A 22902-nucleotide genomic window follows, 5' to 3' on the forward strand; every position below is an offset into this window, starting at 1 on the left:
TTGCCAAAGCCAAAGAAGGGCAATTAAGAGAAATCAAGGATGGCACAACAGAAACCATACCTCTTACCAATATCAAGGGGGAGAGGAATATAATCTGCATTTCCAGGGGCAAATGAATCAAAGTGAGAAACATTGCCAATGTGTTGTAATCTACAAAGGAAACCGTTGTTAGATTTTCACTTTTCCACATAAAGGATTGAAGTATCCATGCAAAATCATGCACCTGTACACTGTAACTAAGCTATATCATGTACTTGAACTCTAACGGCGCCTCGATGCCTGCGGGCTTCCGTGCGCTTAATAAATGAATTAAATAAATGTGTGTTAAAGCTTGAAGCAGCCTCGCCACAGAGTACTGGTAGGAGTTTTATCCTGGCAGGAGAGTATACCAAGAAAGTGACAGTCATTATTTCTGGCAGGTTAGTGGACCATGAAGACGATGACTGAAGTACTGTTAAGTGGTAGATGGTTGTGGTGGCAAGAAAGTGGCAAAGCCACTCATGTATTGTAATGAATTGTGGATAAATCATTCTGACCAAACTATTGTTTAAGACGACATATAGAAGTACTTTGTTTTGCAAAGAAGAGAAATTACATTGAAAAACCATCCTGACAAAACTTTGTTTAAAAAGAAGACAGGTGGAAATAGTGTTATCTTTAAGTATAAGAAATTGTATTGAAAACCAGCTAGAAGTGTAAAGATAAAGTCTTTTGGTTTATTAAGCAAGAACTGTGGAATCTTGATGAACATTTTGAGGAGTGATAGGTTTTATTGAACAATTAGATTGTTCTTGTGCCATATGTATATTATATTTGAAACAGAACTTGACCACTGAAAGGAACTGTCTTGACTTGAACTTTGGTTTGGAAAATAGTAAATTAATCTTGGGGAATGGGCTCCAACCCTGGTTACAAGGATGCATGTATATGGAATTTATGTTTGAACATTATGGTTGTGTTAAGTGTCTAACTAGCCATATGCTAACTGTATGATTTGTTGTATGTAGAAGTGTGAGGGACAGATCTTTTTAGAGTGTTTTCTTTTAGTCTTAGTTGGATAGCCAGAGAAATCCTCGTTAGGTTAGGAAAAGTGAGGCGTTTACCCACCTTTATTATTTGATAAAATGGCTGCTTGTGGAAAAACTCAATCTACTTGTCCGCCTCACATTTCTGACCCTTCACGGCAGGCCCGGTTAAACTGCAGCCACAACGGGTTTTACTAATCATCTGCCAGAAGAGCATCTTCATTGACCAGACAAAAAAGCAACATAAAAATGTGGTATACCTCGCAACCTAAGCTATACAAAATCCTATCTTTTCATATGGAGGGACACAGAGGACAAGCAGACTTGTTCCATAGTGTTGCAGCTGCAACCACAGAGGATTGCACTGGAGGATGAGATGGAGGTACATTCCATCAGTGGGAATTGGTATACATCAAATAGTCATCCTTTTATTAACTTGTTGTACCATACGAGGCTTTTCCCATATTTCTTTAGCATGCTTAATTATGTACCTTTGTATGTAGATGCCTAACTGGATTTTCCCTCTGCTGTCTAATTAATATGGAAATGAGAGCCGCTTTCTCTGCCACTGGACTTTGTGGAACTGGTACTGTGGGAGGCTGCAGAGTCGTGGGTAGAAATGATGCAGGAGAGGATTCTGCTGGTTTAGGTAGGGCATCTGCAGAAGAATGTGGTACAGTATTCATAAAATAACCCTCCTAAATAGTAGTCATTACATTTTGAAACTTGAAAAATAAATCAGCCTACCATGAAGCTTGAGAGGGAGCAAGTGCTGCATAGTTCTAGAGCTGCGGCAGGCCCAAGTCCGAGTTGACCCGATAGGTAAAATGACAAGGCTACGCACACATGAAAGTAGGAAAGCATGTCATAGGATGTCAGCCATAGGATGTCAGTCTGGTGCAAGGTAGAACAAACTCTACACGTGGTGAAAAGGAAATTCAGACTCAATGATTCAGACGTTGATGCTATTTGTCTCAACAATGTGTCATAAAGAAAGACCCAAACACTTCTGGCCTTTGTAAGGGCTATGAAGAGTTAGGTTAGGAAAAGCAAAATTAATCTCTTTGTTCATTCCATTAGGCATAAGTGACACAAAGCGGTCTATCCAAAATGTTTCTCTCCTGTCAAGTTTTCAAATTCATGTCTTCATGCGGATTGTTCTTGGGTACAACTTCCAAAATTTGAAATCTGATTTGGGACAAATTATGTCTCTTTTCCATCCAGTGACGGGCTACTGCAGAATTCATGTTGGAGTTCCTAATGCACGATCTGGGCTCATTCCATCTAGTTTTTGCAGTGCACTTGGATTTGCCTATATAGTACAATCCACATGGGCATTTTATAGCGTAAATGATATTGTTGCTGTCGCATGTCCCATAACTTAGATTTTTTCACCAGTACTGGATGGTTTATTCTTACGGCGTACCGACACGTCCCGATCTCCTCACCCTGACGAGGTTGGGATGCGAGACGCCGATTGCGGTGACACACCCACGGGTGCACCCTGCCTTGCCGTCTACTTCGGTTGCCATAACAACTGCATATTAGCTTCATGAGCGCACCCACGCGCACGTTCACCAGTTGCCATTGAACAGTGCACTACCCACAGGTAAGCGTCCCGAACGGTAATCCTTACAGAGATTAGTTAATTCATTTGAATTCAGCATACTAGACACTGAGATCGGTTTCTTTCTTTTTACTCATTCACAGAACGTTGTTGTGGACAGCACACAGCGAGATTGGCAAACCATGAGGGGCGCATTGGTGCACTATTGATGTAGCTTGCTTAGTTTTAAAATATTCACACATGTAAGTGTTTACTGCTTTTGTAACTACTACCCTCACTGTCACTATTCCATGCAGTTATGATAGCTGCATTTCATTTTATAAGCTTTATCCATTTTTCAGATTGTAATCCAGGACATGGAGATCACCTACCATTGAGACACATAACGGGTCATAGGACTCAGGTACCATTATTTCTGTTGTTTTACCCAATGGCTATTATATCTGAGGTTAGCAAATCATTACATGTTTTGCATTTTCCGGTAACATCGGGGTGCACCTAATCTGGGTATGTAATTTTTCATTATTTGCGTTTACTCCATTTCTTTATTCTGCATTTTGTTTTGTTTATAACCGCAATGCGAATGTGCTTTTTGATTATGAATTGCAACAACATGTAGGGATCAGCCCTGATGAAGGAATGATATACTCCGAAATGCATTGGCACATGAGCCCTTGACTTATTGAGGCAAATGCTGGCCTCTGTCTCTGGAATAAACTTACTTGTTTACTCATTACCATCAATGACTATGGTCTCGAATTTTGAACGTACTGGCACTTCTGAATTCCTGATAAAATATTGAATTTATTTTTACTGGAGCCCAAATTGCTTTTTCTGATGGTACCCCCATAAGGGGCGCAGTTTGAGAGTGACTGACTAGCTAGATGGTTCCCATCTAGTTATTTTGTGTTGCTCTATTTTGGTCCAGGTGTCTTTGGACCTTTATCAGTCAGCTCTTTCAAATCATTTCAAAAGAACTTACATGATTATTGCTATTTTTGATTAACAAACATACGAAGTGGTGCCCATCTATCTGCATTGGCATACTAATTCTTAAAGAAAGGGGTAAGGACATGTGATGTGAAAATATAGACCTCGGAATCAATCTCCAAAATTAGGCGAATCTCTGATTGGTAATGCCGCAGCATATTTCTGGTCTGCACCGCTCTATCCCATTTGCGTGCGTTCAATAGTTTTTGTAAAGAAGCCGATATGAGTATTAGGTTTAATATAGTGCAAACCTTCCATGGAAGCAAAATAATGCTGCACATCAAGTGGATGCATTAATATGGATACAATTAAAAGGAGGGCATATTATGGGTACAGTTAGAAGGAGATGGAGAGAAAAAGCAGCTTTAACTGTAGTAGGGACAGCCAGGGTGCGATAGCGACCATTGTTGGGGCCTTGAAGGCCTCCCTCCTGCATTCGAACACCAATTCCCACAGCCTGTCTATTTCAGTAGTACACTGTATGAATAAGATGTAATTGCTATACATATTGATTATCTAAGTTTCTATCGTACACAAGATAGAAATATATTGATCTCCACTGAGCATGATTTAGTATTGAAAATTCCCCTGTAATGGATTTTGCACGGAAAGCATCAACTGGAAAAACCTGGTCTCCCCTTCTCAAACCAAATTCCTTCTGCTGCATTAAATCAGGATAGGAATTCACCTGGAAATTGTTAAGGTTCCTCAGCATGTCAATCCCTCTACTCTCCCAGTTCCTACATACCTTCAAGCAATTAACTTTTCACAGATTATTTTCAACCCACAGTGGGATTTTTTTATATCCCTTTCTCCTTCCAGCAGCCATATCCCTCCAAGTCTGAACTACTGACCTGTCAGTGCGTTGTGGTTTCTCCACATAAGTTAATTCTGTGCCTCACTTCTCCATCCACTCCTTCTCAAACATAATGGAGAAGTCTCCTCTAGGATTGAACCATTTTTCTTTGCTGTGAGATACCCAGTAATACCTAAACACATCAAGGCGACCCAGTCGCCTATCCCAAGACACTGTATGAAGAAACAACTATGGTGTAGGACACTAACCACAACTACACCCTTACCCTCTCAATGTCAGAGTAACTTACACATTTCTCTTTCTAGCAGACACTATACAGATTATTTTGGAGAACACTAAGAAAATGTGTAAAGAAAATCAATTTCATCCACGTTTCTTTTTGGTGCAACACGTGTTAGTGCTGTAAATGCCTTGGGTGTCTTTTGGTAACTCCAATTAATATTTTACTAGGAGATCAAAGTTTTAGTTTTCTTAAAATGTGATGTCTAGTACAAGTATGCTCATAAGATGTACCTCCTTTGAAAAGGAAAATTAGAGGCAGATGTACATGTCATATATAGTGCCCGTCCCCTCACCTCGTCATATTGGAAGAACAGCAAGAAGACATTGTGTATGACACCAAGTATCCTCCAAATACAGCATCGAAGATATGAGACATTATGCGCTCAGACAACTGTATCGAATGTACCCTCAAACTGATGTGATAGAAGGATATCTGCAGACACCACTGAACATACAAGAGCTACAAGTGAAATCTGACAAGTGTAAAGTGACGTCATAAAGAGAAGACGCAAGGGCGCATTGAAACGATATGCGAATATGTAAAGAATGAAGATGTGACTGAACAAAGTGAACATTTAGCAAATATGAAGAAATCATATACACCGAGAAGAAAAGTGAGAAGAAATGCAGTAGATAAATATACGCAGAAGCGCAAGGTAGATGAGACACAGACGTTTACTGCAGTCGAAAATGTAACACGGGTAAAGCAGCCATGATGAGAAAATGGACGTCGACTCTATATAAAATAGTAAGCGAGAAGCCTGAAGGAAAGCGACTAGTGCTGCAGAGGTGAAAGGTGCTGGAATGCAGCTCTGTGCAAGAAGAACAAGTTACTTACCAATTGGTAACATTCTTTTGACTGGATGTTCCTCCAACGTATTCCACATCTTTGACATGTAATGTCCACAGCTGTGCTGCTTCGGAAATTTTACGTCTGAGGGCGTCCTGCGTCAATGGCGTCGGGTCGATGTCCCTCGAAGGCCTCCGTTGAGGGTGACATCATCGGATGTTATAGGTAGGACGCACGGAGCCCGTAGCCACAGTTCATATTTTTTCCCTCCACAATGTGTGCCACACCGCACACCAAGCCTCCATGACTGCACACAGCCTTGTGGGAACATAAGCTGCAATAGCATGGGAAATTCTTCAGAGGCACAGGTTGGGAGGGCGATGTGGAATACATTGGAGGAACATCCAGTCAAAAGAACATTACCAGTTGGTAAGTAACTTGTTCTTTTAATGGATTGTGTCCAACGTATTCCACATCTTTGACAGACTCCCAAAGCAGTATCCGTGAACGGAGGAGGGAGAAGAATTTGGATACATCAATCAGATGGCAGAACAGAGCACTGCTTTACCAAAGGCCACATCCTGACTATTGAAATTATCGAGGGAGTAATGTTTGACAAAGGTGTGGATGGACGACCACGTTGCAGCATCACAAATATTTTTAACAGGAGCTCCCCGTTGCAGGGCTGTGGATGTAGCCACATCCCTGGTGGAGAGAGCATGCAAACCCTCAGGAGGGTCCTTGCCAAACAATCAGGAACATTCAGCAATGGGGAGGATAATCCACCTGGACAAGGTCTGTTTGTTAACAGCCTAGCCTAACCGGTGTCCAGTGTATCCTACAAAAAGTTGGTTGTCCACTCTGACCCTGGACATCCTAGAAATATAAAAGCTCAAAGCTCTCCTAGGGTCCAACCCATGTAGTCCCTCCTCTTCCCTACCAGGATGAGGAGGAGGAAAGAAAGCAGGAAAGACCACCTTCTGGCTCAAATGAAATTCAGACACTACCTTAGGCAGAAAGGAAGGCCGTACCCTCAATACAATCCTCTCCCTGTGGAACACAGTAAAGGGTGGCGTAGATGAAAGTGCCTGCAACTCACTCACTCTGCGAGCAGAAGTAACTGCAATCAGGAAAATGGTCTTGAAGGTCAACAGTCTCAAAGGACAAGAATGCAAAGGTTCAAACGGAGCACCCATCAAGAATTCCAAGACTAGATTCAGATCCCAAACCGGCACCTGAATAGGGGACAGCGGGAACACATTTTTGAGCCCTTTTAGAAACTGGGTAATCAAAGGAATCTTAAAATAAGAACATTCTTCAGACGAGCGCTTAAAAATAGACGCTACCAGGTAGCCTTTAATGGTACCCACTTGAAGACCCTTGTGGGCCAAAGAAAGCAAAAAAGAAAGAACCATCAAAATGGAACACTGAAAAGGATCGGCATTGTGTCCTCTGCACCAGTCGCAAAACTTAAGCCAATGGCAACGGTACAGGGATTTGGTTGCCAGACGCCTGGCGGAAAGCAACACCTCCATCACATCATCCGGGAGGTCCCAATCCTTATATCTCAACCTTTCAGAAAGGTTAAGAGTCTTGGCCTCTGGATGGAGAACTCGACCCCCCCTCGCGTGAGAGAAGATTGTGTCTGTGGGGAAGACGGCATGGAGGAAAGATAGACATTTCTAGAAGGTCCGGGTACCAAGCTCTCCTGGCCCAATCCAGAGCAATTAGGATCATGTGGGACCCAAACCTCTGCAACCTCCTTAGAACTTGAGGATTGACAGGGACCGGAGGAAACGTGTACAGAAGTGGGAAATGACCAAACCACGACGAACATGTCCCCTGAAGTTCATCTTGGAGGAAATTCCGTTGAGCAATATGTCTCGCACTTCCGGTTGGCACCGGTCGTGAACAGATCCACTTGAGGGGTTCCCCAAAGGGTGAAGATCTCCTGAAGGACTTCCTGAGCCAACTCCCACTGTGGGATACCGCGCTCTGCCTGCTCAGAGCGCCCGCTGCTGCAATCTTCTCTCCGGCCAGATGAACTGCCGAGAGTGAGATTACATGCTGTATGGCCCAGAACCAGAGCTGCATCGCCTCCTTGCACAGCGGGAGCAACCTTAGACCCCTCCCCTTTTTGTTGAGGCAATGCATGGCCACCGTGTTGTCCGTCATGATCAGGACACTCTTCCCACGTACAAATGGCAGAAAAGCCTTCAGGGCCAGCTTGATGGCTCTCAGCTCCAAAAGATTTATGTGAAGTCTGGACTCCGACGGAGACCAATGACCGCTGGTGGTCAGCTCGTTGGCGTGAGCCCCCCATCCTGTGAGGGAAGCATCCGTCACTACCATCACCTCCGGCCATGGTTGCCAAAACGGCTCTCCCTTCATCAGATTCCTTTTGCAGGCCCACCACAGGAGATCCTGTGCGACCTTGAGCGGAATATGAAGGAGATTCGACCTCTTGCATGAGAATTGGGAACACTGCGTCCTGAGGGCCCATCAAAGGGATCTCATCCGCAGTCTGGCCTCCGGCACCAGAAAAATGCAGGATGCCATGAGGCCAAGCAACCTTAAGAATTCGAAAACCGGGAGACTCTGGGCATGTTGAAACTTGTCGACCATCTGGACAATGTGATGAGCCATCACCCTGGCTGGCGAGCACTTCCCCAAGGACGTGTCCAACATAGCCTGATGTACTGGAGCTGTTGGGAAGGTGTCATATGCGACTTCTTGAAATTGAGGGAGAAGCCCAGCTTGTGAAGGGAGTGGGAGGTGAGACTGAGATGGTCCAAGGCTTGTTCGGGGGAGCGCGCTCTGTTCAGCCAGTCGTCCAGATAGGGGGGGTTACGTCTACCCCTCTCCTGAGATATGCTGCCACCACCACCATGAGCTTGGTGAAGACCCTCGGGCGGAGGTCAACCTGAATGGCAGGACCCGAAAACTCAAAGTGCGAACTGCCAACGGCGAACCTCAGGTATTTTCTGAGCTTTGGATGGATTGGCACATGAAAACAAGCATCCTGTAGGTCCAATGACACCAACCAATCCTGAAGTCGAAGGGCCTGAATGACCTGAGAAAGAGTGACCATCTTGAACTTGTCCTTCCTGAGGAACTTGTTCAAGCAACGCAAGTCCAAGATGGGTCTCAGTCCTCCGTCTTTCTTGGGAATAAAAAAATATGGGGAATACCAGCCCTTGTTCCTCACCACCACAGGCAGTAGTTCTATAGCACCTTTCCCCAGCAGGGTCAGGATTTCCTGCACAAGGAGCGGATATGGAATCTTCAAAGAGAGTTTCCCCGGTGGATTGACGTGAGGCTGATTTAGGAAGGGTAGGCAGTAGCTGTGGTCTATTGTTTCCAGAACCCATGCATCTTAAGTAATGGCTCGCCACTTTTTGAGATGCTGAGACAGTCTGACCCCAACCGGTGAACAATGGGACCTGTTCCGGTCACACCGAGGGACGAGGACCTCGATCAGGATCTGGCACGTCTCCGGCGTTCTGCCGAAGCCTTGTCCGAACGGGACCTTGACAGTTCCCGATGCTTATCGCGCCGACCGTCCGGGCCCGAAGGCACGCGAACGTCGGCCCAAGACTGTTCCCTGCCGGCTTCAACCGAAGGCGCGGACAGGGCAGTGCCGGAGATTGAAAAATCTCCAACATTTTCTCCCTGAATGCCTCCCACTCCTACGGAGTAGAGGATTTAGTGGGGCAAGCCACTTTCCTCGCAGAGCCATCACCCAGCGAGAACAGGGAAGGAGACCGGTGACGCCGCTTCCGGGAGTGCCTTGACAAGGAGGACGAGTGGCGAGAACCACTCTGGGACCGAGATCCCCTGGACTCCTTCCGACGGGGAGAGTCACCCCTTGAGTCGTTGGTGGAAAGACCAGATTTCTTGGATTTACAGAGTTTGGATACCCGACCTACCTGAAACTTCCCCATATGCTCCCGCAAGGCCTTGGCAGTCAATGACTGGCACTTCGAGCAGTCTTCGTTGTCGTGGCTCTCACCCAGGCACCACAAACAGATACGGTGCGGGTCCGTGATTGACATCTTGGACTTAGTCCCTGCACGTTTTAAAGCCTGACCGCAGGGTCGAAGAAGAAGACCTTATCGAAGTTGATAACACGAGGTGCGCCGAGTTCTCGAAGAAAACACGTTTGTGGAAAAAATTGGACGAGGCTACGGGTGCCGTACGTCCTACTTCTAACATCCAATGACGTCACCCTCGACAGAGGCCTTCGAGGGACATCGACCCGACGCCATCAACAAAAAACAACGCCCTCTAGGATCAAACATTTCCAAAGCAGCACAGCTGTGGACATTACATGTCAAAGATGTGGAATAGGTTGGAGGGCACATTCTATTCAAACAAAGAATATTTGCTTGGCTTAGGATCAAGGATGCCGCAGCAAGAAGCAACTGCAAGGTACGAAAGGAGTTGAAGAGGATAAACTACACACGTACAGGATAATTCTCTTACTACTAATTGTTCAATACTTGGCACTTGCAAATGTTCAAGTGCCATTTGCAAGTGCCAAGTATTGAACAATTAAAGAAAGCAGTAGATAAGAGGAGTAATGGCACCAAGTATGATTGAATTAAATAGCACTAAATTCAAGGTCAGAATGGACAAAATCGTCGTCTCCTCACGTGGTGCAAGACCAGGAAACAAGGCCCATTCATAAAGCTCCAGACCAAGATAGCAATGTACCATCACCCCCTTTAAGTTCAGAGGATGACAACAGTCAGCAAGGTCAACTACAAAGAAGCAGCCTTGGCTTAGGGCCTAACTGATGAGAGATGGTAGGCTAATTGGCCAAGAGGGATGTTGTCCGACGTTGGTCCTTGCACCTTGGTTTCGATGTGCTTAAGTGCTGCTAAAGAGCTGAATGTCCAAGGTTAGGAGAGAATGCCAACCAATCATGCTGTTAGTCTGCTATTATCTGTATTACAAACAGTTAGAGGTAGTTCAAGGTGTGCTTACTTGATAAGGGGCAGGCAAGGATGTAACTAACGCCTAAATAAGCTACAGGTACATATGTTCCCTTAACCAATCCCTCCTCAATATGTTTTTACTGTTTGCCACACAGGATGTCATAGCTGATTTACATTGAGGTATAAAGCCTTTTGTGTAATTGAAATGCTTAGAGAGTGTGAGCTACAATCTGTTTGTTCATCAGGGTTCCCTACTATATTGAATTGATAATAAAGTAGTATTTTGCCATATTCTTTGAGTCTGTTATTTGGTACTGAGATTATTTATTGGTAATCCCATCTGGCACTTGGAACGCTCCAGGTGCTACTGCACAACTACAATCTTTGAGCAGTCATACGTAGGAAGTTTTGTTCTCAATGATTTTATGAAGAGCAGACTGGATACTCCATTCAGCCTATCTCGGGTACTAAGAACATGGAGAAAATATGGTATCTATGTTTGACCTGCTCTAAGATACATTTCTTTTTTGGAGATCATCCAAGCTTTGCGCAAAATGTCTGCCTCCAGATTTTTCAGATCAAATTAATTTGTTTACACACACAAATAAATATTACACAGGCATAGAAATGTTGTCAACAACCTATACGTTTTGACCACTACTCTGCCTTCCAGTACCTCCCCAACAGGTATAAATAACCATGAGGGAAATTGGAGTCCTTGATGTATGCCTTGTCTTGGGTAAAAGCAACCTCAATTACTCTTGTAGCCTTTTGGCCCACACATTTAGAAAGGGACAATTCCAATAACTTAAAAGCAAAGACATTTTAAAACCAAAAGTATACAACTTAGTTTAATTATTAATACTGTACTCTTACCTTCCAGTTGGGGCACGGGGAGAGTTAAGAGGATAGGCAACAGTTGCGGGACAATTACTTGACAATGCAAAATAGGGGATCTTAATGCGTTAACTTAGTATTGTTACCTTCAATTCATGAAACGCAAATTAAAAAAAGTATAATATATATATATATACACAGACTGAGTAAGTCACACTAATGGAGGTGGCACACAGGCAACTATCCCTTTCAGTATCCTAGCAATAGGCTCATACCCATTCTCAGTCCGTGTGCGACATATGTTCAGAGTACAAAGTCAGTGCTTAGCAGATGAAAGCAGCACACAGGCAGCCCAAGTAAGCTATCGGAATAGCACATATAGGGCTCTGTGGAAGTGACAATAGTTGTAGAAGTGGCAGCTTTTCAGAGCCATCAGGACAAGTGGCAGATCAAGATTGCATGAAATAATCTATACGGAGGCAAGGATAACTTATTCTAGGCACATGTGCATTGCAAAACCTACCACCACCCCAACAGGGAAAATTGATTTTGATTTACTGCTCACTACTATGAGTACATATTGCTTTTTCCACCTTTGTAGAAGGGTCTTGCTAAATGCTTGTATGTTGTAGTAATTATGAATAAGTGAAAACAAGAACAGGAAGCTACAGGAGGTGGCATTGGGGGTCTAGTTTCTATTGACTTAGGTTAGCTGTGTTGTGCCTAGAATTGACGGATCATGGCGGAACAGGCAGGGAGTGGGGCTAGCTAGTAAATGCAACATCACGACTAAAACCTTTAAATTTCTCCAAACTGCCCATAAAAACTGTCAGCTAAAAATACTTGCCAGTACCAAATTCGAGACTTTGATTGCAAACCATAATTCCGCTCTCCGGCCATAGAGTATTAAGAGGCCAATCAAGCCTTCAAATCAGACTAACATAAAATGGCATAAAAAGCGAGCTCATAACAGTAAATCAAATGGCGAGTAACAACGAAAAGGTGGTAAACACAGCCGTGCAGTGTTGTAGACGGAATGGCTACATCCCACATGAAAGCAGGCAGCATTTATAGGACGACAAAGTCAAACAAACACAAATGAATTTCTTGAAATCACTTCTTGCCATGGATAGCACAATGCTTGGCTGGACTGCTCTTCCTTTCAAAATAATAAATATTGTGGCTTAAGAATGTGTGGAGAGGATAGACAGATGTGTAGCGGTTCTCAATTAATAAACATAGACCAGTGCTACAAAATTACATTTTTGTTACTTAATGCTTAATGTGTCAAACAACCGTTGGGGCAATAAAGCAATGTTTTTTTGGTTACTTACCGACTGAAGTGAAGTTGCTTTCTGGTCTAATGAAGCCAGCTATAACGACACTAAGCGTTTCTCCATAAAAATCTTCGTCGAAGGTATGTATAATGTGAGTTTCCTTAAAAAAGAAAATAATAATAAAAATCATTTGAGAACTGTTTGTTAATTTTGTGAACGTTTTCTCTTCGTCTTCTTGTCGACAGCGAGAATGGTGAGGCAGGGTTGAGTGGAATATACAATTAAGCAATAATCCCAGGTTCTGTAGGCTTCACTGGCTGGTAATGGACCTGGGCCCCAAGTTACAGGACCAAGTGAAGAGAGGGCGACAACACGGGGCCGAGTGCTGATACCAGGCCGGTGAAACCCACAGAATGCAGGATTACTGCCATTGGGGGGAGGGGAGGTCGGACCCGGCTGTTCGTTCGCAGAAGCAGTCAAAGTTGCCATGGAAATAGAAGGCAGGACTCTGCTCTGACCCCCCCCCCCCCCCCCCTCGTCCATTTCCATGGCTTACCAGGCAGCCATTCGGATGGAGAGAAGCAGGCTGAGAAGCCGGGCGGAGATGCCCATTTAAGGTAAATAGGGTGTGGTGGGGGGGTTTTGAGGGGCTCCATTTGGGGGCGCGAGGCAGAAGAGGAGGGAAAACAGTAGCACTGATGGAGGGCGGGTGCGCAGAGCACTCTGGTTGCTCCAAACCCGGGCTTGCATCGGTAGATTTAGCTCGGATTTGGAGTAACCCAATTGGCTCCCGCACACGCTGAGGGTTTAATGACTAATTCGGAGCCTCTTCTTGTCGACAGCGAGATCGGTGGTGCAGGGATGGGGGAGTAAGCAAGAACCAATTCGTAGCATTTGCATGCCCAGTGAACTGTCTACAGAAATCCTTCCTACGGTTATGGTTCAAGTCCTTGCTAGCAACATTGTGATACTACCTCTACTCTTCACTTCATCCAAGGTCTAGGCCTTAAATATTTTCTGTAACAGCAGAGAAAGAAAAACGGTGCACTAACCAGTGTTTGCACTAATCGGATATAATAGTAAAAATATACCTCACATCAGAAATTAAATACAAAGTGATACTTCAGGTTTAAGTATAATAACATACAATAGATCTGTAAGTTGATGATTACATTGGAGATAAAGTGGGAAAACACAATGTACCCTTTTTACTAGATCTTATTAACTTTGAGAAAGGGCACTCGCAAGAAACCAAACCACATACAACGTAGGGAATATTCCCTGTTGCATGTTTATCCCAATAAATGCCAAGAGCTAACTTTATGTACATAGGCTACTCAGCATTTAAAGAAAACTCACTGTCTCAACATTGAGTAATGACTTATTTAAAACCGCTTCATGCAGCTAAACTTAACTTTAAAAAAAAATGTTTTATTTTGCCGATTCCGCTTTAACAGCATTGCAACATTTTCTTCCTGCAAGAATACAAATATTGCGGAGGGATAGGGTGGGCTGTAAACGTGAGGTGAGACAAAGCATAAACAGCCCAGTAAATCTAAGTTCGGTGTATATATAACTACCCCCAAGCATCCACGACATAGAGGGATCAGGTACTTCAGACCTGCATGCATCAACACACCAGCTAAACAATCCTCCAGTCTATCTCTTCACTCACTAACCTAACCCCCCCCAGTCTTCTCACCCACAACCCTCCCCTTTCAGCCCTCATAATCCCAATGGTTACCCCCCCCCCCCCCCCCCGCCCGTGTGAAATTACTGAACAGTCACACCTGGCTGCTGTACTGCAATAAAATCACTGCAAAAAGATACTTGGCAGCATTGAACTTTCCCCTGCAATAGCCTATGACCGGGAAGATCAGACACAAGGGAAGGCACAGCATATCAAAGGGGAAAGTGCATGAGTGTACGAGCCACATCGCAATAAAGAGGGAGCACGAGCCACAGCGCGAGAGAAAGAGAGAGAGCATGCACAAGAGAGAGAGGGGGGAGCGTGCGCACAAGAGAGAGAGGGGGGAGCGTGCGCACAAGAGAGAGAGGGGGGAGCGTGCACAAGAGAGAGAGAGGGGGAGCGCGCACAACAGAGAGAGAGGGGGAGCGCGCACAAGAGAGAGGGGGGAGCGTGCACAAGAGAGAGAGGGGGAGCGCGCACGAGAGAGAGAGGGGGAGCGCGCACGAGAGAGAGAGAGAGGGGGAGCGCGCACAAGAGAGAGAGAGGGGGGAGCGCGCACAAGAGAGAGAGAGGGGGGAGCGCGCACAAGAGAGAGAGAGGGGGGAGCGCGCACAAGAGAGGGAGGGAGCGCGCACAAGAGAGAGGGAGGGAGCGCGCACAAGAGAGTGAGGGAGCGCGCACAAGAGAGAGAGGGGGGAGCGTGCACAAGAGAGAGGGGGGCGCGTGCACAAGAGAGAGGGGGGCGCGTGCACAAGAGAGAGGGGGGAGCGTGCACAAGAGAGAGGGGGGAGCGTGCACAAGAGAGAGGGGGGAGCGTGCACAAGAGAGAGGGGGGGCGCGTGCACAAGAGAGAGGGGGGGCGCGTGCACAAGAGAGAGGGGGGGAGCATGCACAAGAGAGAGGGGGGGAGCATGCACAAGAGAGAGGGGGGGAGCATGCACAAGAGAGAGGGGGGAGCATGCACAAGAGAGAGGGGAGCATGCACAAGAGAGAGGGGGGAGCGTGCACAAGAGAGGGGGGAGCGTGCACAAGAGAGGGGGGAGCGTGCACAAGAGAGAGGGGGGAGCGTGCACAAGAGAGAGGGGGGAGCGTGCACAAGAGAGAGGGGGGAGCGTGCACAAGAGAGAGGGGGGAGCGTGCACAAGAGAGAGGGGGGAGCGTGCACAAGAGAGAGGGGGGAGCGTGCACAAGAGAGAGGGGGGGCGTGCACAAGAGAAAGGGGGGGCGTGCACAAGAGAAAGGGGGGCGTGCACAAGAGAAAGGGGGGCGTGCACAAGAGAAAGGGGGGCGTGCACAAGAGAAAGGGGGGTGTGCACAAGAGAAAGGGGGGAGCGTGCACAAGAGAGGGGGGGAGCGTGCACAAGAGAGGGGGGAGCGTGCACAAGAGAGGGGGGAGCGTGCACAAGAGAGGGGGGAGCGTGCACAAGAGAGGGGGGAGCGTGCACAAGAGAGGGGGGAGCGTGCACAAGAGAGGGGGGAGCGTGCACAAGAGAGGGGGGAGCGTGCACAAGAGAGGGGGGAGCGTGCACAATATAGAGGGAGCGCATGAGACAAAGCCAGAGAGGGAGAGCACGAGTAAGCCAGAGAGGGAGCACGTGAGAGGGAGCAAGACAAAGCCAGGCGAGACAAAGCCAGAGAGGGGGAGGGAGTGCAAAACAAAGCCAGAGAGGGGGTGGGAGCCCGAGACAAAGCCAGAGAGAGGGAGGGAGCCCGAGACAAAGCCAGAGAGAGGGAGGGAGCCAGAGACAAAGCCCGAGAGAGGGAGGGAGCGCGAGACAAAGCCAGAGAGAGGGAGGGAGCGCGAGACAAAGCCAGAGAGAGGGAGGGAGCGCGAGACAAAGCCAGAGAGAGGGAGGGAGCGCGAGACAGAGCCAGAGAGAGGGAGGGAGCGCGAGACAGAGCCAGAGAGAGGGAGGGAGGGCGAGACTGAGCCAGAAAGAGGGAGGGCGAGCCAGAAAGAGGGAGGGCGAGCCAGAAAGAGGGAGGGCGAGCCAGAAAGAGGGAGGGCGAGCCAGAAAGAGGGAGGGCGAGCCAGAGAGAGGGAGCGCAAGACAGAGAGAGGGAGGGCAAGACAGAGAGAGGGAGGGCAAGACAGAGAGAGGGAGGGCAAGACAGAGAGAGGGAGGGCAAGACAGAGAGAGGGAGGGCAAGACAGAGAGAGGGAGGGCAAGACAGAGAGAGGGAGGGCAAGACAGAGAGAGGGAGGGCAAGACAGAGAGAGGGAGGGCAAGCCAGAGAGAGGGAGCGCGAGACAAAGCCAGAGAGAGGGCGCGCGAGACAAAGCCAGAGAGAGGGAGCGCGAGACAAAGCCAGAGAGAGGGAGCGCGAGACAAAGCCAGAGAGAGGGAGCGCGAGACAAAGCCAGAGAGAGGGAGCGCGAGACAAAGCCAGAGAAAGGGAGCGCGAGACAAAGCCAGAGAAAGGGAGCGTGAGACAAAGCCAGAGAGAGGGAGCGCGAGACAAAGCCAGAGAGGTGGCCGGAGAAAGAGAGCACAAGCCAGAGGTGGACCAAGAGAAAGGGAGAGCAAGCGAGAGGTGGACCAAGAGAAAGGGAGAGCAAGGGAGAGGTGGCCCAACAAAAGGGAGAGAGCAAGCCAGAGGTGGCCCAAGAGAGAGAGCGAGAGAGAGAGAGAGAGCAATCGAGAGGCGGCCCAAGAGACAAAGCAGCGCAAGAGAGGCACACGTACATACAATATTATAAAACAACCTTTACAACAGTCTCCAATGGAAAACGAAAATATATGACTTATTTTTAGGTGCAATCGCTTTCACTTCAGATTCTCAGAACATCCCGAATCAGTCATATGTTGAAATATGTCATGACAAATGCTGCAAAAGATTGTATTTTGCAGCTTAGAGTAGGAACCCACTTCGAAACTCTTGGTTCTTTTTGTAGGTGGCCTGATAAATTGGCAGTGAGGAAGACCAATTCCTAGGGATTGGCACCATTGATGGGGCACAGGCAGAAAAGTTTGCATAATAATTTTTCATCCCGGAAATACTGTACTGAATGTGCGATTAGTAAATTTATTTTATTAAAACTAGATTGTCCACCTTGATGTAAATTGTTTAATATTAGCTAAAGTCCCTCTGAAGGTCCAATAGACAATTTCCTAATAATGCAGCCAGAGATTGTTTACAATCCTGTTGCTGAATTTCTAACCATTTAGAGATACAGGTTAACACTTTTCATTAGTTGTTCATTGTATTAAAATTAATCGAATGTATTCATTATTTCAAAGACAATTAGTCTGAATCAGATATTATGTCTATTCTCCATTAAAGACTTACCGATCTGACTCGAATTAGGTAGTGAAGATCAATTGCTTCTTTTTCTCTCTTCCTAAATGATAAAGCTATGCGATGGGCAGTCATTAGCTCATAAAGTACCTATATAGGCATATAATTTGCCAATCTTTAAGTGAACAGCCATTCTAAATTAATGTGTTTCACTCGGGTGTCTTGTGAGTAGACTTGTTTAACAACAAGGATGCTTTAGGAGAATTAAATTCTAGTCCCTCTCGAGTCGCGTAGTGAAATTAAGCGGCTCACTGCAATCAAATAATGCGAACAGTAGGTAGCCATGCAATCATTTTCACAATGGTAGTTATATAGCACAATGTGTTATTTTTCTATTCACGCGGTATGGTTCTAATATCATTGCGATTCTTAATTAGAAAATGACTTACTTCGAAAGTCCGTAATAGGCAATGGGGATATCTTTATCCTATGGGTGTAGGGGTGGCTTCACATAGTTTTTTTTAATTCTCGGGTCATTGTTCATTTCATCATTATATTATCAGGGTCTCTGCAGTCCCGGAAGTATTTGACTCGAGAGGGACTACAATTAAATTCTCCGGAAAGCTTTCTTGTTATTAAACGAGCCTATTCACAAGACACTCGAGTGAAACACATAAGTAAGTGAACAGCCATTCTAAATTAAAGATTAACAATGTATATGCCTATATAGGTACTTTATGAGCTAGTGACCTCCCATCAGATTGCTTTGTCATAATTTAGGAAGAGACAAAGAAGGAATTGATGATCTTCGCTACCTAATTCGAGTCGCAGCAAGTCGGATGGGTATGGTCTTTAATAGAGAGGAGACTTAATATTAGAGACTAATTATCTTTGAAATAATTAATAAATGAGAGATTCATTTTAATACAACAAATTAATGAAAAGTGTTCATCTGTATCTCTAAAAAGAAATATGATTAATTATTCTTTTTGTTTTTCATCACTAGAATTGTTATGAATGTTAATATATTGAGACTGACTGAATTGTCAACAGATTACCTGTTTAGTAATGTGGTATATGTAATTTTGCCCTACTAGGCTCATTTATCTGTTGGAAATACCTAGAGGTTTTATAGTTAACACATAAATAATGTTTTAAGAGTGGTTTTCTATTTTACTATATAAATAATTTTTTATTGATTCTAATTAAAACATTTTCTAACGTGATTTGTAACTATATAAGGAATTAAGCAAATTGAATCTTTCCTCTTCCCCACATTACAAAGAGATGGTTTCTTGTATATTACAGTGTATACATTCAGTCTCTACATACCCTCTTTTCTAGTTTATGTAACCAGGATTGACCTTAGTCTACGTTACCCTGGTCTCCCCCTTAAATACCAAATTGAATTTGTAACCATTACTGCCCTCACGAATAAATCACAAGCAACAGCCATTTTAAGAGCCCTTATAACTCTGCTAGATGTTAAAAGTGTGAAATAATTCTGCACGCAACGGTATTAAAAATAACACAAACACAATTCACAAAATAAACAAAATACACATAAAATTTAAATGGATCTGAAACAAAAAAAGAAAATTAGAGCTGTAAAGAAAATGAACTTGCAGTTATGCCATCAAAGCAACAAAAAAGTTCAATTTACATATTTATTTGCAATGAGGAAAGGGTCCCGAACATTATTGCTTTGACCACATATTTGTGGCAATACTTTAAACGCGAACTGCAACACCGCAATTAAATTGGATGTTGTGAGGATGCATCTGTCCGTACTTGACTTAAAACAGCTCTTTAATTTAAAGGTAGGATTTCTTACTTCCTCAATGGCACTGCCGATTGGGGGTGGGAGGGCAGGTAGAATAATACTGCTGGACATTTTATTATTGTGGTTTGTTCACAAATTTGATGGAAACTGGGCTGTTCTAGCAGATTTCTTTTCCACATTGGCATTAAAGGCATGAGCCCCTGTGTTCTTGTTCTTTAAGGTTGCTCAACCTACCGTTAAGGAAGTAAAAAATACTACCTTCAAATTAAACAGCTGTATTTAAACAAGTCATTAAGTTGGAAACGATGCATGTTACGACTTGTAAATTCTGTCCTTTATACTCGTACCTCCTCTGTCAATGGTTGGCAATAGCAACAGATCTCCAGGACTATGAACAAAATAAACACGTGTTAGCGATCTTATCGTTTTGTTTGTCTTGCCCTCATTGTTTCCCAGGACGTGGACAGATATGTCCTGTCAGCATTCACCATAACTGCGGTATTGCAGTTTTCTTGAAAAGTATGTGTACATTTAAATACAATGGGAGAACAAACTGGAGTGCAGGAAACGTGTTGCACAATCCTGTGAAAATTGTGCAAGAGTGGATCTTGTGAAGAATAAGCACGGTTCAGGGATCCTCTTGAAAAACGAAACCAGGGCAAGGGACCCCTTCGCAGTGCCAATCTGCATGCCTGTCTGGGCCAAGGAAAGCAGAAAGTCCAGAACAGAGGATGAAAGACAAGTAAAAGGCTCCAGATTCCACTCCAAACACCAAGCCAACAAATTCCCCACCCACAGGCAAAAATGTACTTGGTGGAAGGCCTCTGAGCAGAGAGGATCATGTCCAGTAAGTCATCTAACAAATTCCACTCCTTATATCTGAGCCTCAGCAACCAAGCTGGTGTGGCTCGGATGAGCCGCCGCCCCTCTGACTGGGAGAGCAGATTCAATAGCTTCAGAAGGCAACGGGGAGGGCAGATGGACATCAACTCCGGGTATCACGTTCTCCGGGCCCAGTAAGGAGCGGTCAAAATCAATATGGAGCCAAATAGGCAGAGCTTCCTGAGAACCAGCGGGATAACATGGTTCGGCAGGTGCACATAGAGGACGAAAGTCCATTGGACCATCAGTGCAACTCTTAGAGCACACTGAATACAGCGAGTGAAGAACTTCCTGGCAGAGATCCCAAAAGCAACACACAAAATATTTGATTTTTTGATGTTTCTATGCCCGATGCGTGGCTGAGCAGCATCAGTTATTGACAATAGCTGTGTTAAAGTGACTACTTCTAAGAATACAGCGCGCTGAATATTGGTGCACTTTAAATCACAAGCCTTCTTTTTCTTTATATGCATGCTGTAGTGGCAACTAAAAATTGGAATGGGTTCACTTTCAATAGAAAGACTGAGGATACAGTCTCTGGTTACACAAGGATTAGTCATTTATTTACTGACAAGCAAATGATGCATTTAAGGCCAGAGTTTGAGGTGACTAACCACCAGTCTGTCTGAAACACTCCACTATTACACTATTACGGAGGTCAGTGTATCGCACGCATTAAGGGGATACACACATTGTGATCGCTGCTTTTGGTTAGTTTTACTGTATTGAGGTTATTTATTTATTGGAAATTTGTAAGGCGCCTATACAACAAATGGTGTTTCAAGGTGCCACAAGACAAAAAAGGGAGGGGGAACTATGGAGAAAGATACAATAACGGTCCTACTAGGCCTTATGACATTTGGATCGTGCAATTGCAGAACAAGTGCGTGGGGGTATGCGGAACAAGTGCTAAGCTGGAAGGGAAAGGGTGAAGAGGCGAGGTGCAAGTGCTAAGGGAAGGGGAGTCCCTGGGCTTGAGGCCAAGAATAAGTCTTGCAGTCCTATTCTGGATTAGTTGAAGGAGATGAAGGGAGGAAGGAGGAAGAAGGAAGAAGAAAGATTGAGGCAGAGGATGTCACAGTAATCAAGCCTAGAGAGGACCAGAGCTCTGGAGACTGAGTTTCTGGGGGAAGGTGCAGAAAGGGAGAATACCTCTGAGGAGGTGCAGTCGCTAGTGGGCATCCTTGCCAAGGTCCATGAAGCAAGGAAAGAAGGAGAGAGGAATCAAAGACAAGTTTTTTTGCTTTCAATTGATTGGAGTTATCTGGGTCGGGAATCCCTACCTACCGTGTACTTTTCTTTAGAACCACTAGGTAAGTCAACCTGCAGCCTCACTCCTTGTTCGTCTGGGGACCAACTCCATATCCCCAAATGGCTGAATGGTTAGTGGGATGACAACCTGCGGATAATGATGGGCGCTGGGGGGCTTCAATGGCCCAGGCATGTAGCGATTATGTTTAGAGAAAGGTTTATGGTCAGATCAGAACAATCTTCTTTGTGCTTAAAACGTATTGCTTTATTATTGCTTTTGCAATTCCACACGGTAAAAATGAAACATCATAGTGGCAGATAACGACAGTCATTAACCCATTGGTGAGTGCAAACAGCCGACGCACGTTTCGACCTAAGTCTTTTTCAGGACAAGTAGAGTAGCAAGATGAGCTCTGAATAGGGCTGGTGGCTGGTCCTCCCGAGTCCGGGTGCCAGTTGGGCTGATTAGCCTGATCTGATGCTGTGTCCAGCGGAGGGGAGCGTGGATCCTGTATCCTGTAGCGAGAATGCATTCTCGGACTCGGGAGGACCAGCCACCAGCCCTATTCAGAGCTCATCTTACTACTCTACTTGCCCTGAAAAAGACTTGGGTCGAAACGCACGTCGGCTGTTTGCACTCACCAATGGGTTAATGACTGTCGTTATCTGCCACTATGATGTTTCATTTTTACCGTGTGGAATTGCAAAAGCAATAATAAAGCAATAAGTTTTAAGCACAAAGAAGATTGTTCTGATCTGACCATGAACCTATACCTAAACATAATCGCTACATGCCTGGGCCATTGAAGCCCCCCAGCGCCCATCATTATCCGCAGTTTGTCATCCCACTAACCAACAAGTTGTTTTGCCTCACAAAAGGGTGAGGGGAGGGGACCCATAGAGGGCGGCCAGAGGGAGAGAGAGAGGGAGAGAAGGAAGGAAGTTGGGAGCTAGCGTCCCAATGAAAAGGATCTCAGTCTTACTAGCATTAAGGCAGAGATCATTGGCAGCCCACCATGACTGAATAGCAGTCGGACAGGGATGAGAGAGGAGGAGGAAGAGAAGCAAAGCTTGACTGAGAGCTGCGTGTCATCTGCATAACTGTCATGATTCCTGCCCCTCATGTCCCCAGCCCACCAAGATGTCAGGCTGGAGCCAGGCCACTATCACCTACATGGCCCTCAAGGGCCTCTCCATCCCTCCAAAGATGGATGCCCCCACATATTTCGGTTCCCTGAACTGCATGTGCAGTCTTATCTTTTGGGTGTGGTTCAGCCCAGAGACACCTGGGATACCCAGAGACTATTTAAGCCACGCCCAGGCTGAGAAACATGCTTTGTGTTTTCTGCACCTGCAGCGTGACACTCACCGTGTTCGGATCGGTCTCCAGTAGGCCTGCATCTTTCTTCTGCGCTCAGCTCCTGCAAGAACAAGAACACCGTTAGGAACAGCCTTACCTTGCGGCGCTTCTGCCCATCATTCATCGCTCCTTCTGTTCGGCGGGCATCTTCGGCGGTGTCCTTCCCATCCC

At 45.6% G+C, this 22902-nt stretch overlaps 1 protein-coding gene across 1 annotated transcript in view; it reads right to left on the minus strand.

The window, feature by feature from the left end:
* RFK (riboflavin kinase) overlaps positions 1-22902 on the minus strand; it is a 238573-nt gene that overhangs the window by 47232 nt on the left and 168439 nt on the right. The window contains exon 3 of the mRNA XM_069625845.1: positions 12583-12685. Coding sequence (XP_069481946.1) covers positions 12583-12685 — 103 coding nt within the window. The remainder of the gene's footprint in view (positions 1-12582; positions 12686-22902) is intronic.

Source organism: Ambystoma mexicanum, chromosome 6p (genome assembly GCF_040938575.1).
Source record: "Ambystoma mexicanum isolate Mex_15411 chromosome 6p, UKY_AmexF1_1, whole genome shotgun sequence".
Lineage (NCBI taxonomy): Eukaryota > Metazoa > Chordata > Amphibia > Caudata > Ambystomatidae > Ambystoma > Ambystoma mexicanum.